General features: G+C 43.7%; 1 protein-coding gene across 1 annotated transcript in view; it reads left to right on the top strand.

Annotated features, from left to right (window-relative positions):
• Positions 1-18,775, top strand: part of LOC126455674 (solute carrier organic anion transporter family member 74D-like) — a 238,356-nt gene that overhangs the window by 62,683 nt on the left and 156,898 nt on the right. Inside the window, exons 4-6 of the mRNA XM_050091445.1 lie at positions 2,079-2,289; positions 3,337-3,576; positions 7,473-7,682. Of these exons, the coding sequence (XP_049947402.1) occupies positions 2,079-2,289; positions 3,337-3,576; positions 7,473-7,682 (661 nt within the window). The remainder of the gene's footprint in view (positions 1-2,078; positions 2,290-3,336; positions 3,577-7,472; positions 7,683-18,775) is intronic.

Here is an 18,775-nt window from a genome sequence, read left to right as displayed (position 1 = left end):
GGAACTGTTTTGAATTCCAACGGTTTTCTTACACAACTTTGAGCATGGTAACGTGTTTTTGGTGTTTCCATACTGTTGTCCACCCCGTGTGTGTAATTAGATTACAGATACATGTTTGGAGCTCTACTACATATTGAAATCAGAGCTGCCCTGAACGGTAGTGTACTAATAGAGGAGCCCAAAGAAAATGGCGCAGCCGAGTATTGAAGAGGAGTGTCGTGTGGGAATTCGTTTTTTGAATTTGAAGGGGAACTGGTTTGCAACGATCTATGACGAGTTGGTAGAAGTGGGGGGGGGGGGAAAGCTTAGAGTCACGCCAAACAATTATAACACGACATTAAATATTTAATTCGGCTCTAACAAAACTACTGTATAGTTCATTACTAGTTTTGAGGGATGAACAGAGTAGTTTATTGTCAAATTGGAAACTGAAATTTTTCTTTAGCGTTCAGAATTATCGTTGATCCACGTGCTCTTCCGATGGCTGTGCGCCATAATAGGCCTGCCTCAGAACAGGAGTGATTAACGTCAGCTAAAAATGCTGGCAGGAAAAGCTTTGCGAGCGGCGTCTCCGGTGGCCAATAGTACGAGGGTTGCCCAAAAAGTAGTGCACCACATATTTTTTCTCAGCCTGAGACAATGCTACGAATGCGAAACGTTACGTATGTATTATTTGAAGTGGTCTTAGTGAGCGCGCCAAGTTTTCGTCACTTCCGACAGATAGCGTAGCTGCAGGACAGTTTCAAAATGGCGTCTGTAGGTGATTTACGCTACAAGAAACGTGCCGTCATTGTATTTCTTACTGCAGAGAAAGGAACAGTCAGGAATATTCCCAAACGCTTGTGCCAAGTCTATGGAGAATCTGCTGTCGACAGAAGCACAAGTGGTCTCTGGGCACGGAGGGTGAGGTCATCAGAAGGTGGCTCGGCGGAGCTGCAAGGTTTGGAGCGGTCGGGGAGACCATCCACGGCTGTCACACCTGACACGCTGCATCGAGCTGATGATGTCATTCACGAGGGCAGACGCATTACGACTCGGCAGTTGGCGCTGCATCTGTCAATCAGTAAGGAAGTGTGGTTGCAATAATACGCACTCTTGAATATTCAAAAGTGTGTGCAAGATAAGTCCAGCGGTGTCTAACAGTGGATCACAAATCGCACAGAAAAAACATTTGTCTTGATTTGTTGCAACGTTTTACAGCTGTGAGGGAGGCCTTCTTATCCCGGATTGTGAGAGGTGACGAAATCTGGGTTCACCATTTTGAGCCCGAAACAAAATGACAGTCGATGGAATGGCGCCATTCCCACTCCCCACTGACGAAAAAGCAACTGCTTCCGCCGGTAAGGCCATGATCACCGTGTTTTGGGACTGTAAAGGAGTAGTTCTCATTGATGTGATGCCAAGTAGTGGTACCCCCTTAATTCAGAAGCATATGTCAACACATTAACAAAACTGACGAGGCGCTTCCGGAGAATTGGGCGCCATAGCAGCCCAGGAGATGTTTTGCTGTAACATGATAACACTCTGCACCTCATAAATCTGAGGACTGCTGAACACATCGCAAAACAGGGTTGGACGATATTACCCCATCCACCCTACAGCGCTAACCTAGCCCCATCGGACTTCCACTTGTTTGGGCCATTAAAGGATGCTATTCGTGGAAGACGTTTTAAGGACGATACGGAGGTGAATAATAAAGCACTGGCTCCGCCACCAGGACAAGGATTGGTACCAACAGGGCGTACACGCCCTTGTTTCGAGCTCGAGGAAGGCCATAGAATGGGATGGAGATTACGTAGAAAAATAAGGTGTGTAGATGAAACACCATTGTTTAGTGTGTGTAATTATCATTATTTTTAAAAAAGAACTGTTAATGAAAAAAATTCGGTGCAGTAGTTTCGTAAGTGTGGGAAAGATATATGTGGCTCTGGGGCACGCAAGCTCTTCCATCTCCCAAACCATCCTGCATATTTGTGCTACAGCTTTCGTAAAGTCTGCTTCTTGTTTATCTGGTTGCTTTTGCTGTACTTCTCTGTGGAACTGTTGTGGCAGTGGTGAGTGCACAGTATTGGTAGCAGGAGGAGAAGTGCGGCCGTGAGGCGGCCGAGTCGGACACGCTGTGCGGCCTGGGGAGATGGACGCCGGCGTGGCTGCAGCCGCTAGCCAGCAAGAAGGCCTACGTGCTGCTGCACGGCCTCATCGGCATGAACACGTTCGCACTCGGCTCCTACTTCGTCGCCACCATCAGCACGCTCGAGAAGAGGTTCAAGATCCCCAGCAGAACCTCAGGTACCGTACCAGAGAGCTCGTCACTGATTCAGCTGTACTTTGTAAGAAAACTGCTGCTGTAGTACCACTTTCCTGGTTCTTATACTACACTTTCGACTTTAAAATTACAGCACATATAAGCCTTCAAGGTTTCAGACGCTTTCTATTTCCTAGCGCTTACCCTGTCGAATTCTGTTTTCCTGGTTTGTGAAATTTTTATTCCAAGTAACACAGGTTATACACTGAAGAGCCAAATAAACTGGTACTACTGCCCAATCTCGTATAGGCCCCCGCGAGCACGCAAAAATGCCGCAACACGACGTGGCATGGACTCGATTGATGTCCGAAGTAGTGCTAGAGGGGAATTGACACCAAAATCTTGCCAGGCTGTCCATAAATCCTTAGGAGTACGAGGGAGTGGAGATCTCTTCCGAACAGGCAAGGCATACCGGATATGCTCAGTAATGTTCATATCTGGGGAGTTTGGTGGGCAGCGCAAATGTGTAAACACAGAAGAGTGTTCCTGGAGGACTCTGTAGCAGCCCTGAACATATGAGTTGTCGCGTTCTCCCTGTAGAATTGCCAAAGTCCGTCGGAATTCACAATGGACATGAATGGATGCAATGGATGCAGACAGGTTGCTTACATACGTGACACCTGTATCTAGACCTGTATCTGTATCTAGACGTATCAGGGGTCCCATATCACTCCAACTGCACGCGCTCCACACCGCTACAAAGCCTCCACGAGCTTGAACAGTCCCACGCTGACTTGCAAGGTCCATGGATTCATGAGGTTGTCTCTATACCTGTACACATCCATCCATTCGATACAATTTGAAACGAAAGCGGTCCGATCAGGAATCAGAATAGTAATGCCTTTTCTGTGATGAAATTTTGAGTTGGGGCTGCCTCATGTCGAGTAGACGTGGGATGTTCGTGCAGGCTAATATTGACCGAGTGGAATCCACACCACGAGTTGAAGGGAAACCAAGTAGTAGAGCCTTCTTCCTTGATGCGTGTATTTCTGTGAGAGACACGGGAGTGACGGAGAGGGGCGTGCCGGCAGGGCTGATATCGTCGGCGTGGGACATCGGAACGATGGTGACGCTGCTGGCGCTGAGCTACCTGGGCAGCCGCGGGCACAAGCCGCGCTGGATCGCCGCCTGCACGCTGCTGGTGGCGCTCTCCTGCCTGCTGCGCGTGCTGCCGCACCTGCTGTACGGGCCTGGGCAGGACGCGCTACTGCTCACGCTCGAGTACGGCGCCGCCGGCGCCAACACCAGCCACGCCCTGGCCAACGCCTCTGGTAAGCGAAAACACCCGTACACGCCTACACCATTCTCCATGCGCACATAACCGATTCCACGCTGTGACAGTTTTTCCATCGTCAATCGTTTGATTGGTTGGCAGTGCTCCATCCTGCACTGCGGTATACGGTGGAAACTCTTGTCACCTCGAAAAATATAGTTATGTAACGAAAATCTTCGCTGTTTGCATGTAAATGTCTGCTGTCTTTTCCATCGTCCTCGTCATAGGTAGAAAATAAAAGTGACCTAAATTTTTTTACATGTAACTGAAAACATACTTTTACCTATATATCGCTCCACACCCACGTTTCTACATCAAATACAGATGTTCTTATCATTGCATCTGTCGGCGTCACGAGATATTTGTTTGTTTTATTTACATTGCTAGCCTTTTACCTATAGCTTCACCCACATATGCATTCAATGCATATACTGTAAATACTTCCTCTCTGTCTCCACCTCTTCCCGCCTTTGACTCTCTACCTCAGCCTCCCACCTCAATTATCCATTCGTCCACGTCCACGTCATCCGCCTCCACCATTCTTTGTCCATTTCGTCCTACCCTCACTCTATCCAACCATTACTCTGTCCATCTCAACCTGTCCCCAGCCTTACTCATTACAATAAACTTCAATAAAGCAGGCTTATACTTCTCCCATTACACACACATCACACAGGTCAGGCTACACATCAGTGTGTGTGCCCTTATTTGCTGGCCACGAAGCAACGCTGGTCGATAAATAAGGCCGATACTAATCCAACACAACATGGTTGTCATTCAGGGCAGTCTACATGTCCACATCCAGGAAACCCACCTGACATGTAGGCTGCTCTGCAAATCAGGTTAATTTGTCAAACATACTATTCCCAGACATGATTGTCTCACAAGGCTGTGTAAATACCAGGGGCTGGGAAAACAAATTTTTGCCCGTATCTCCACTCCTACTACGATTAGGAAGTTATAAACCCCACAGTGCTGATAATAGGCCTGATGTTTCTGTGCTAGATTTGCTTGCAGTTGGTCTAGGGGTTTGGGAGCAGATCCCAAATTATGAGGTACGACAATAAAGTAATGAGACTGATGTGAAAAAAAAATGTTGCTTACCGTTTTAGTCAAGTTTAGTCTTGTCTCCAAAGTAGTTCCCTTCTGATTGCACATAATTTTTCCAGCGCTTCTGCCATTGATGGTAACATTTCCGGAACTCATCGTCTGTAATATCCTTCAAGACCCACGTCACAGTTTTTTGGACATCTCGTGTTGTTTGAAAATGGTATCCCTTGACCGCCGTTTTAACTCTTGGAAATAGAAAAAAGTCGCACGGAGCGATGTCTGGTGAATAACGTGGTTGTGGCAGTACTGAAATTTGTTTTGAGGTTAAAAATTTCTGTACTGGCAGAGCAGTATGGGATGGGGCATTATCCTGATGCAGACTCCAATTATCAGCAATGTTGGCACGGACACGAAGAACTCCTTTATAAAGTCTTTCTAAAATTTCTTTGTAGAAATATTGGTTAACTGTTTGTCCGGGTTGGCACCCCCACTATTTATGAACAATTCCCTTGGAATCAAAGAAGCACACAAGCATGCATTTCACTTTTGACTTTGATATGCCAGCTTTTTTTAGTCTGGGTGATCCATTTGATCACCATTGCGAACTTTGGCGTTTTGTCTCTGGATCATACTGAAAGTACCGACTTTCATCACTAGTGATAACACGGCTCAACAACTATGGATTGATTTCCGTTTGCTCTAACAGATCGGCTGCCACATTTTTCCGTGTTTCTCGCTGTTGTGGTGTGAGATTTTTGGGGACCATCTTTGCACAAATCTTTCTCATACCAAGATCTTCAGTTATTATTAGACGAACCGTTTCTCGATTGATGTTCAGTTCTTCTGCAATCATTTTCATAGATAATCTTCGATCAGATTGTACGAGTTCACGCATCCTGGCCAAGTTGACATCCGTCCGTCAGATTGATGGCCGTCCACTGCGGTCTTCATCTTCAACATTCGTTCTGCCTTCACTAAACATTTTATGCCAACGAAGAAACTTGAGCTCTTGACACAACCTCCTCTTCAAAAGCATTCTGAAGCTTACAGTAAGTTGTCGTCGCGTTTTCATCCAATTTAACGCAAAAAGAAATGGCATACCATTGCGCAATATTATGCAGTTCCATTTCCGTGACGAGAGACACAAACATGTGTTAACTTATTACAGCATAACTCACGACTGGGCAGTTGCATCGATGTGCCGCTTGGAGTAGAAGCAGATTATAGACCAAGGTCAAAGATATTGAGCCTACGCTAGCCTGCAGGGCTGCAACATCTTGCAAAGAAAATCAGTCTCATTACTTTATTGTCGCACCTCGTATATATATATATATATATATATATATATATATATATATATATATATATATATATATATATATATTACAGCACGAAGATGACGTGCTACAGACTCGAAATTTAACTGACAAGAATAAGCTGCTGTGATATGCAAATGATTAGCTTTTCAGAGCATTTACACAAGGTAGGCGCCGGTGGCGACACCTACAACGTGCTGATATGAGGAAACTTTGCAACTGATTTCTCATACACAAACAGCAGTTGACCGGCGTTGCCTGGTGAAACGTTGTTGTGATGCCTCGTGTAAGGAGGAGAAATGCGTACCATCACGTTTCCGACTTTGATAAAGGTCGGATTGTAGCCTATCGTGATTGCGGTTTATCGTATCGCGACATTGCTGCTCGCATTGGTCGAGATCCAATGACTGTTAGCAGAATATGGAATCGATGTGTCCAGGAGGGTAATACAGAAGGCCGTGCTGGATCCCCACGGCCTCGTATCACTAGCAGTCGAGATGACAGGCATCTTATCCTCATGGCTGCAACGGATCGTGCAGCCACGTCTAGATTCCTGAGTCAACAGATGGGGACGTTTGCGAGACAACAACCATCTGCACGGACAGTTCGACGACGGTTGCAGGAGCATAGACTACCAGCTCGGAGACCATGGTTGCGGTTACCGTTGACGTTGCATCACAGAAAGGAGCGTCTGCGATGGTGTACTCAATGACGAACCTGGGTGCACGAATGGCAAAAGGTCATTTTTTTTGGGTGAATCTAGGTTCTGTTTACAGCATCATGATGGTCGCATCCGGATTTGGCGACATCGCGGTGAACGCACATTGCAAGCGTATATTCGTCATCGCCATACTGGCGTATCACCCAGCGTGACGGTATGGGTTGCCATTGGTTACACGTCTCGGTCACCTATTGTTCGCACTGACGGCACTTTGAACAGTAGACGTTACATTTCAGATGTGTTACGACCCGTAGCTCTACCCTTCATTCGACCGCTGCGAAACCCTACATTTCAGCAGGATAATGCACGACAGCATGTTGCAGGTCCTGTACGGGCCTTTCTGGATACAGAAAATGTTCGACTGCTGCCCTGGCCGGCACATTCTCCAGATCTCTCACCAACTGAAAACGTCTGGTCAGTGGCGGCCGAGCTACTGGCTCGTCACAATACGCCGGTCACTACTCTTGATGAACTGTGGTATCGTGTTGAAGCTGCATGGGCAGTTGTAGCTATACACGCCATCCAAGCTCTGTATGACTCGATGTCCAGGCGTATCGAGGCCGTTATTACGGCCAGATGTGGTTGTTCTGGGTACTGTTTTCACAAATTACGTGAAAATGTAATCACATGTCAGTTCTAGTATAATATATTGTCCAATGAATACCCGTTTATCATCTGCATTTCTTCTTGGTGTAACAATTTTAATGGCCAGTAGTGTATATACAACAGCAGTGTATAAGAGTGTGAGGTTGTGCTGGGGAGTCCATACTAGACAAGGGAAGCCGTTACACGTGGTTTGGTTGGCAGCCGCGTCGGCCGCGGCGGCGGTGACAGCGGTCTGCGGCAGCGCGCCCGACACCGAGGACTGCTCTGCTGGGGGCGGCGCCTCCTCCGCACCCTCCGCCATCTTCTTCATCTCCCACGTCGTGTTGGGCGCGGGCAACTCGCTATACTTCACCCTGGGGCTCGCCTACATGGACGACAACACCCGGAAGGACAAGGCGCCCATATTGCTTGGTAAGTGTGTGCATCAATCCATTGCTGCTGCTACATGGATTACTTGGATGGTAGGGATCGCAGGGTGTCCGTACAGAAGCAAGCTGTGATGTTTACGTCACATTCAATCATGCAACTGCCAAGTAGCCCGCCACTACCATGAAGTATTGAATTTATCCATGTTATATGGAACTGTTTGAGGACTGTGACTGTATTGTAAATTTATGAAGTAATTTCTACTGTTTCAGCTAACTGTTACTAATATTTATTAGGATAACGGATTTTGGTAACACTTGATTTTATGTTATATGTACATTACATTAATCTGAAGTGTGATGAGGTTCATTTGCTGGGTGTGCCAGTGAAGTTATGTAATGAAATATAACCCTCTGCAGAAAATTGATTTAACTTATTGTGTACCTAAAGTCAATTATATGTTTAAGACATTTCATTAGTTTTTACACACATCATAAATTTTTGTTGGAAAGTTGACTGTCACACAGAGCACAGTAAAAATAGGTCATCACTTAACACATCCATATTAAGATGTTTACATCATTTGAGAGACTCTTAACTGCTATGATAAACTAATTTCAATAGCTAAGATAGTTCAAATAGTAAAGATAAAAGTTTTCTGTATAAACATATTTATGTCGCGGCACTTCTTAAATACTATGAATATTTCGTGTTTCTTGATTATACAGCAACACTAAAAATTTTTTATAAAATAAGCATTCGACATTGGAGAAATTTTTGAAGAAATTTATGTCGTTGCTTTCTAAAATTTCATTTTTCACTGAGAATGGTCTCACTGAAATATTATATCCATATAAAAGTAGTTAAGACACAACTCAAACTACAGCCAAACAACGCACACTTCTTGCTGACTCTAACTACCATCAATCATTGGGCACCTAAGCTAAGATTACAGCCAGAAATAAGCAAAGAAAGTTGCCCAGTCAGGCCATTTTGAACCTCGGAATAAGCCCAGGTTCCATATCTCAAACAAAATTAATCAGATGTTAATCAAGACATATACATAGACCCAAAACCAGTAATTAAAAATACAGTCTGTTACTAATAGAAGAAATTGAAAACATCAACATCCCCATTCAGCTCAGTTAGTATCGTGTGACATTATAAATCTTTATACAAACGTACCCATCCCTGAATCACTCAGAATCATCAGATCAAACATTATGAAATATAAAAACCGATCATTGCGAGAAATTTTTGAATTCAGGGACCTGCTTGGACTGGTATTAAACTGTTATTATTCACCTTTAATAATAAAATTGACATGCAGCATAAAGATACTGCAATCGGTTCAACCGCAAAAATTGCCAACATATACATTAACCACCTACAGAAAGAAAATCTTGCAACAAAATCAATATTTGTGGATAACGTTATTTACTATAAATGTTACGTTCAAATAATCAAGAATGGGTCGCAATACTGTTATATTCACTCTCTCCTTTGTAGATGAGCTACACTTCCCCTAAATTCTCCCAGCGAACCGATGTCGCCCATTCACCTTCCCTACTACCGTCCTTATGTGCTCGTTCCATTACATGTCACTTTGCAACGCTACGCCTATATATTTGATCGACGTGACAGTGGAGAGCAGCACACTACTAACGCTGTATTCGAACATTACGAGATTGTTTTTCCTATTTATATGCATTAATTGCATTTTCTTGTATTCAGAGCAAGCTGTCATTTGTCACACCAAATAGAAGCTCTGTTTACGTCATCCTGTATCTTCCTACAGTCACTAACGACACCTTCCCGTACACCACAGCGTCATCAGCCAACAGCTGCAGATCATCATCCAATAGCTGCAGGCGGCTTCTCACTGTCCGTCAGATCATTTCTGTATATGGAGAGAGTAAGAGCGAGCGTTTCACACTTACCTGGGCCACTCCTGACGATACCCTTCTCTCTGATGAACAGTCGCCGTGGAGGGCAACGTATTGAGTTCTATTACTTAATAAGTCTTCGAGCCACTCACGTACCTGGGAACCCAATCCGTATGCTCGGACGTTCGTTAACATCCTGCAGTGGGGAACTGCGTCAGACGTCTTCCGGAAATTTAAAAATGTGGAATATGCCTGTTAGCTTCCATCTAATTCATTATAAATGCAAGATAAGCAAGGGACCAATGCCGCAGTGTACTCCCTTTAAAACCGAAATTGAAATCCGTGTGGAAGAGGCGACTTATATGTTTTCATCCCTTTCATTTGCTTCTCTAAGCCAGGGATGCCTATTACTACGTCTTCCACACGCGAGCCTGTGCGACGGTCAATCGACAGCATGTTTGTACAATCCTGCGTGTACAATTTCCTAAAAGCGAAATTTAAAACTTAGCTTTGCTTTTGCTATCTTCTATAGCCACACAGTCTAAGGTATGTCAGTGGAAGTTATTCAGACATCTATCTTTTTAGTGAAGCACGAATTTTTACTTTCTTTTGTAGTCAACATTTGCGCGTTCTTTTTTGAATCGAGAGTGCAACCTCCGTACTTCGCCAGTATTTTCCAAATTTTGATATTAAACAATGGTGAGTCTTTTTCGTCCTTAATTCACTTGTTAGGCGCATATTTCTCCCAAGTGCGATTTTCAGTCAGTTTAAACTTTGCCGATAATTCCTCATATTGAAAATAAATGATGTCCATTGATTGTGCATGTTGGCTAAGAACGACTGTTTATCTGTTCTTCGTAGTAAAAATATTCTCCTAGCCCTCTTGATGGATTTACTAATTTTAGTAACGATCGCCGCATTCTAAATCCCTTTCTCTATACTGACACTGTCGTCAATGTGAGCCCTTTTTGTAGCTACAAGGTGTAAAATATTTCAGTTACAAGTGGGCTGTCGAACTAGCTGCTCAACACAATTTCCCGGAAACGTGTTCAAAACTGCTTCATAAGATTGTCTGTCCGTATCAGCTGCGATGAATCCATAAACGTCCCAATCTTTTCTCGATTTTGGCTGTACTTTCATAACGCCGGCATTATTCTGAAAGTACATAAGTTTCTCACTTGTTGATGACTTCTTAACTTGTAGGACCTAAAGAACTTCTTCCAATGCGCTTTCTGTAGTGGTTTGACGACTTCTTAACTCGTAGGACCTATAGAACTTCTTCCAATGCGCTTTCTGTAGTGGTATTCTAGACAATTACGTTGGATACTGGGATCTGCCGTCACTCGATCGTAACTGAACTTTAGTATTTAGAATGTTTATCTTTTCTCCGGAAAGGAATCACAAGATCGCTGCCCACACCAATTACAAGATTGGATCGTTTTGAAAAAAATCCAGGGGACTCAAACTGTGTAACTGTTCATTCAATTAACGTTATAACTATGCTGCCAGTACCTTCTTAGGAATTTGTTCTTTAAATAGTACTCTGCCAACATTAGTAATCTCTGTAACCTCTTTACAGGTATCGAGCAACTCATTTGCTGTAATGCAACGAATCCCAACTTGACTTTTCGTTACTCAGGCGTGTTAAAGTTAATTACGTACGACTAACGCCACAGAGCTGCCCTCTTTGTTCTTTAACTACGTAGCACACGAGTATATCACAGAAATTATATTCACGATAACTTTCTTACTCCACAGCACTTAGTAAGTTTTCACGATTGCCAGTCATTCTGCAGCATACACAAACGTAAAATTATACTTTCATTCATTATGGTGGCTACTGAGAAGTGCAGCCTTGCTCCATTTTCTTCCTTTAGTCGAAACTCGGGATCGCATGACGTCCTCTGTGTTCTCGTAATCACTGCCTTCTGTCCACGCCGTTCTCTCTCGCTGACTTTTAATTTATCTTGGAAATCATAAAACTGCTTCAGCTGTATGAAAAACCTTTTTGTTGGGCTCACGACTGAGTTCGCGGAATTGTAACACACCTTCAGCTGAACATCTAGGCATAAAAACATGTTGTTGTTGTTGTTGTTGTTGTTGTTGTGGTCTTCAGTCCTGAGACTGGTTTGATGCAGCTCTCCATGCTACTCTATCCTGTGCAATCTTCTTCATCTCCCAGTACCTACTGCAGCCTACATCCTTCTGAATCTGCTTAGTGTATTCATCTCTTGGTCTCCCTCTACGATTTTTAGCCTCCACGCTGCCCTCGAGTACTAAATTGGTGATCCCTTGATGCTTCAGAACATGTCCTACCAACCGATCCCTTCTTCTAGTCAAGTTGTGTGACGAACTCCTCTTCTCCCCAATCCTATTCAATACTTCCTCTACCCATCTAATCTTCAGCATTCCTCTGTAGCACCACATTTCAAAAGCTTCTATTCTCTTCTTGTCCAAACTATTTATCGTACATGTTTCACTTCCATACATGGCTACACTCCAAACAAATACTTTCAGAAACGACTTCCTGAAATTTAAATCTATACTCGATGTTAACAAATTTCTCTTCTTCAGAAACGCTTTCCTTGCCATTGCCAGTCTATATTTTATATCCTCTCTACTTCGACTATCATCAGTTATTTTGCTCCTCAAATAGCAAAACTCCTTTACTACTTTAAGTGTCTCATTTCCTAATCTAATTCCCTCAGCATCACCCGACTTAATTCGACTACATTCCATTATTCTAGTTTTGCTTTTATTGATGTTCATCTTATATCCTCCTTTGAAGACACTGTACATTCCGTTTAACTACTCTTCCAAGTCCTTTGCTGTCTCTGACAGAATTACAATGTCATCGGCGAATCTCAAAGTTTTTATTTCTTCTCCATGGATTTTAATACCTACTCCGAACTTTTCTTTTGTTTCCTTTACTGCTTGCTGAATATACAGATTGAATAGCATCGGGGAGAGGCTACAACCCTGTCTCACTCCCTTCCCAATCACTGCTTCCGTTTCATGTCCCTCGGCTCTTATAACTACCATCTGCTTTCTGTACAAATTGTAAATAGCCTTTCGCTCCCTGTATTTTACCTCTGCCACCTTCAGAATTTGAAAGAGAGTATTCCAGTCAAAAGTTTTCTCTAAGTCTACAAATGCTAGAAACGTAGGTTTGCCTTTCCTTAATCTTTCTTCTAAGATAAGTCGTAAGCTCAGTATTGCTTCACGTTTTCCAACATTTCTACGGAATCCAAACTGATCTTCCCCGAGGTCGGCACATAACCATTACATTTGTCCTCTATTACAAGCGCATAATCTTAAACTCAGTTGTATCCGCATACCGCAGGGCATCAGATGATCAATACTGGGCGTATATGGAAAACCGAACATTTGTCGCCAATTTAGAATGGAAACTAAACCGCTAAGGAGGCAGTACGTCGAAAATAAAAGCTGCAAAGTTACTACCTAGTCTCAGATTAATCGGTAAGACCCACAATAAAGTGTGTGACAACTAACGAAACTACGCGAACATTATTTAGTTCGGTAGCAAGTTAAAACAGGATGAAACAGAAACAACTAAGTGAGTTTATCTTAGCTATTTTTCCCTGTACACAATGTGAGGTTAGCCAACGGCTTGCCTCAGTGGTAACTCCGCTTCCCGTCAGATCACCGAAATTAAGCGCTGTCGGTCTTGGATGACAGTTGGATGGGTCACTGCCCGGGTCTGCCGAGTGCTGTTAGCAAGCGGGGTGCACTCAGCTCTTGTGAGGCCAACTGAGGAGCTACTTGATTGAGAACTAACGGCACCAGTCACGAAAACATAATGGCAGGGAGAGCGGCGTGCTGACCACACGCCCCTCCGTATCCGCATCTGGTGACGCCTAAGGGTTGGCGATGACACGGCAACAGGTCCGTATCGTTAGGCCTTTATAGCCCTGTTCGGACGGTGTTTGTTTGTACATTGTGAGGTTACTGCTGAGTCATTGTCATATCCCTGAGTATGTCAGAAAGTGTTGTGTAGAGTGATCTTACCCTTCACCGATAATAAACTCGCTCCCCATACGTGACGTGAATTTAACTGCAGGCGTCGCGGGAACGGATAATTTGGTGAATGTACTTTACAAAACAGGGGTCGCTCTAACGAATGTGAAACATGGGTGCTATAATTCACAAGATGGTAAAATAGAGAGATTCATCAAACTACTAAATGAAACTGTGGTGGTTCATTTCTATCACCATTTCCCGCGGATTATAATTCCTGCTTAGTGAGTACACAACGGCGTATGTGCGCCGCTGGAGTAATGTTCAAATGTGTGTGAAACCTTATGCGACTTAACTGCTAAGGTCATCAGTCCCTAAGCTTACACACTACTTATCCTAAATTATCCTAAGGACAAACATACACACCCATGACCGAGGGAGGACTCGAACGTCCGCCGAGTAATGTTCGCAGCGGCCTCAAGTTCTGGGAGGAAGCTCCACGGACTGGACGAGCAGCGCTGAACTCCCTGTGACAGAAGAATTTTTCCCGTGGACCGATCAGCTTCGGATATCGGTCGAAGGAGGACGATAGTGAGACCACACCTTGCCCGGTTCCGATGGCTAATGGACCCGCATATTGAGTGCACAGGGCACGTGCATCGTGTATCGAGAGAACGTTTTTCTTGCTTGGCTTGGAAGCAGACTCACGGTAACATTCTTACATACGGGCACTCCGTTGAATCAGGAGGTCAATGTACTTTTTCGATTTTTCGTGATTTATGAGCAAGTGAAGTTAAAATATTTTGTAATCCAACAGATAAAGGCGATGTTAATGGCCGATATTTAGTGCTTAGGATCAGAAACTTTTATTTTTTCTTTAAAGCATCTCTTGGTGTTATCGAATATCATCACTTGGTACGACACGTTGTTTCCTGAGTTCATTTCTCGTTTGGCTGTGTTCAGATAATACATCCAGAGCCCAGTTCTGGCTAAAGGTAATCTATTTTTAATAAGATTTATTGGTGTAAAATTATTTGGTTCAAATGTGTGTGAATTCCGAAGGGACCCAGCTGCTAAGGTCATCGGTCCCTAGACTTACTATTTAAACTAACTTATGCTAAGAACAACACAAAATTTTTACTTGTGCGTGACGCTGAGCACTAATGAGCGATTCATCTGAGTTCCGACCAATCAGATCCGTTCTAACAACGCATCAATCTTCCTTCCATACTCATTTTAAACACAATTAACCAATCGTGTGAGTTTTTACTGTTAGGGTTAAGAAACAAGCAGCTCCTGACTCCCAGCAACTGTCCTACCTTATGTTTTAGCCAACCATTCGTTCTCGACGTACATACACTTTCTCTTCAGCCATTCTATAATTCATTGATATCATGCAATGGCAGATGCTCTTACTATGTTTTAACAGAGTCAACAACAATAGAAATAACGTGGCGTCAGTCTGAAGGATGTGATTCCCGTGACCTTAAACACGGATGGCCTCTCATCTCACATCAATTCAGAGATTTCTTTCTGTGTACTGCACTGAATCTGGCGTTTCCCAGAATGCTGGCTTCCTGCAGAGGGCAGGATGTTGTGGTGATACTATCCCTTATTACGAGGTCAGTTCAATAAGTAATGCAACACATTTTTTTTCTCGGCCAATTTTGGTTGAAAAAACCGGAAATTTCTTGTGGAATATTTTCAAACATTCCCGCTTCGTCTCGTATAGTTTGATTGACTTCCGACAGGTTGCAGCGCTGTACGGAGCTGTTAAAATGGCGTCTGTAACGGATGTGCGTTGCAAACAACAGGCAGTGATCGAGTTTCTTTTGGCGGAAAACCAGGGCATCTCAGATATTCATAGGCGCTTGCAGAATGTCTACGGTGATCTGGCAGTGGACAAAAGCACGGTGAGTCGTTGGGCAAAGCGTGTGTCATCATCGCCGCAAGATCAAGCAAGACTGTCTGATCTCCCGCGTGCGGGCCGGCCGTGCACAGCTGTGACTCCTGCAATGGCGGAGCGTGCGAACACACTCGTTCGAGATGATCGACGGATCACCATCAAACAACTCAGTGCTCAACTTGACATCTCTGTTGGCAGTGCTGTCACAATTGTTCACCAGTTGGGATATTCAAAGGTTTGTTCCCGCTGGGTCCCTCGTTGTCTAACCGAACACCATAAAGAGTAAAGGAGAACCATCTGTGCAGAATTGCTTGCTCGTCATGTGGCTGAGGGTGACAATTTCTTGTCAAAGATTGTTACAGGCGATGAAACATGGGTTCATCACTTCGAACCTGAAACAAAACGGCAATCAATGGAGTGGCGCCACACGCACTCCCCTACCAAGAAAAAGTTTAAAGCCATACCCTCAGCCGGTAAAGTCATGGTTACAGTCTTCTGGGACGCTGAAGGGGTTATTCTGTTCGATATCCTTCCCCATGGTCAAACGATCAACTCTGAAGTGTATTGTGCTACTCTTCAGAAATTGAAGAAACGACTTCAGCGTGTTCGTAGGCACAAAAATCTGAACGAACTTCTCCTTCTTCATGACAACGCAAGACCTCACACAAGTCTTCGCACCCGAGAGGAGCTCACAAAACTTCAGTGGACTGTTCTTCCTCATGCACCCTACAGCCCCGATCTCGCACCGTCGGATTTCCATATGTTTGGCCCAATGAAGGACGCAATCCGTGGGAGGCACTACGCGGATGATGAAGAAGTTATTGATGCAGTACGACGTTGGCTCCGACATCGACCAGTGGAATGGTACCGTGCAGGCATACAGGCCCTCATTTCAAGGTGGCGTAAAGCCATAGCATTGAATGGAGATTACGTTGAAAAATAGTGTTGTGTAGCTAAAAGATTGGGGAATAACCTGGTGTATTTCAATGCTGAATAAAACAACCCCTGTTTCAGAAAAAAAATGTGTTGCATTACTTATTGAACTGCCCTCGTATTTCTTTGTGGTCCTTTTGTGTGACATAGGAAGACTGCCCGCGCTAAAACACGATACAATGGCTTTCCGTCGTTTAGGTCACAACACAGACGGTGCTTCTTTGGTGGAGTTTAGCCTGCATACCATATACAGTTCCGGACCTTGCATCTACGCTCCTCCTTCCCCTGCCAGTGTTTGTCCCGACTCGACCTCCTCTTCTCAACCAGTACTCAACAAGATTCCCAACTACATATAGTCAGATCCTCAGAAGAAGAATTTAATATGGAAACATAGGAATCGGATGTGGCAGTCAATAACATTAATTTTCACATAATTTTACTTTAGCTTATAACTTGGGTCTAATTTGGATTGGCTGGACTTATCAATTTACTAGAATTACGGTACGTGACGTTTGTGACAAAAACTATCATCTAACTACCCTCCTTTCGTCCACCTGCCGCGCGGGATTAGCCGAGCGGTGTGATGCGCTCCAGTCATGGACTGTGCGGCTGGTCCCGGCTGAGGTTCGAGTCCTCCCTCGGGCATGGGTGTGTGTGTTTGTCCTTAGGATAATTGAGGTTAAGTAGTGTGTAAGCTTTGGGGCTGATGACCTTAGCAGTTAAGTCCCATAAGATTTCACACACATTTGAACATTTTTTCTTCCACCTGAAATTTAAGTGAATAATACTCTTTACTCGTTTTGATGAACACGACGGGATAGATGTGCAGAAAGTTGAGAGAAATGCGGCTTTCCAGAAGTTGCGAGGCAATGCAGATCTGATCGAAAACGTGTCTGAGATGCAGGTGACGGCAGGCTACAAGATGTCTCAGAGAAATGAGTTTTAGTCGTGCTGAGCAACTGCTTTCTTGCACCATCCTCTTTGAGTGTCATCGAAATTGGTGACATTGTCTAATCAATCGACCACCTAAGTTTATTTAATTATTAGATTAATGCAAGATTTCGTAACGGTTTCGTTCGCTACCACAACAATACTTTTCGAGGAAATTGTCTGCCTTCTGTCATTCGTCAAATGAAGTGCATTGCTTGTAAATGCTCCTGAAATTATGCATATTTAAAGAAACTGTATGCTACTTTCAAGTGAAAAAACAAGTACTTCTTTTTGAGTTTAACAGAACAGGAAAAAACAGCTGTTTTCATATCTAAACAGTATCTCAAGTTATTGACCCTTCCAAATTTCAACATGCTGGAAATCCGTAAAACACGGAAAGTGGCTTGAACTGTTAGTGACTTCGAGAGGAAATGAGTTGGAGATAATGGAAATCTCAAAGTAAGAAAATGATTCCGTTGTTTCAAAGGGCAACATTTTGGAGGGAACGATTCTCCACGTCCAGCAAGGGCTGCGAGCTCTCAAAAAACTTTCTGAAAAGTTTAGTCCACAGTGATCTGCAATATTCAGCCAGAAATATTAGTAGTGACGTTGAATTAACAGCATATGAAATTCACATTTTGCAGACAAGGTTAGAAAGTCTACTTTAAATAGAAACTATAAAAATCAAGCATCTGTTCTTTTGTCGGCACTGAAATCGCAAACAACATCGCTTATTCGTACCCAAGATTATTCTTGGCGATAGGAAACGCCTCATATATGAACACTAAACCAAAATAAACACTACACCGCATAAATATGCCTTCCTATCCACAGCAAGCGGAACGGAGAAGGAGTCGTGCGCTACGAACTCTTTCTGTGGAGTACGACCATAACTTTCAATAACACCCCTTATCGTCGAAAATAATAAGAACGAAGCAACTGAAAAAGGTCACATTCCAAACATATCAACTGTGACACAACGTGTGATTATGATAAAAATATAGATGAAGAGCTGCACAAATTTCAAGCAGTATGAGGAACAATAAACAGAATACTTAACTTCAAAATCCAAAAAAGTAAAAAGTCTAAAAGTCTGTGGCGCAAGCCTGTGACCCGGCTATTGGCCTAATAGCAGACAGAGTGTAACGTTTCTTCCCCACGGCACTAGGAGGAGGTGGCGGGCCCGTCACCCCAGCAGAATTGTACCTCCGGGAAAGTTCACTGGCACTCACATAATAGCAGGCTGATTGAACCCTGGACGTCCTGGAGGGGCTGGAATGAGGAAAAGTCCTCTTAAACATACAAAAAAGTTCACTTAATCATAAACAGAAAATCACTTACCCTCAAAGAGAAAAAGGAAATAAATAACACCACGAGACCAAAGCATTCTCAACAGCTGAACTGACTGCTTCGGTAAAGAATGATGAATGATGTCTTTTGTTACTGGCTATTCGCGTTTAGTAGCCTTGATTAAGTTTGGATTTTAAGTTTTTCCATCCGTATTT

This window comes from Schistocerca serialis, chromosome 1 (assembly GCF_023864345.2).
Source record: "Schistocerca serialis cubense isolate TAMUIC-IGC-003099 chromosome 1, iqSchSeri2.2, whole genome shotgun sequence".
Lineage (NCBI taxonomy): Eukaryota > Metazoa > Arthropoda > Insecta > Orthoptera > Acrididae > Schistocerca > Schistocerca serialis.
Note: the sequence above shows the minus strand (reverse complement) of the source record. Positions and strands in the feature narration are given on the sequence as shown.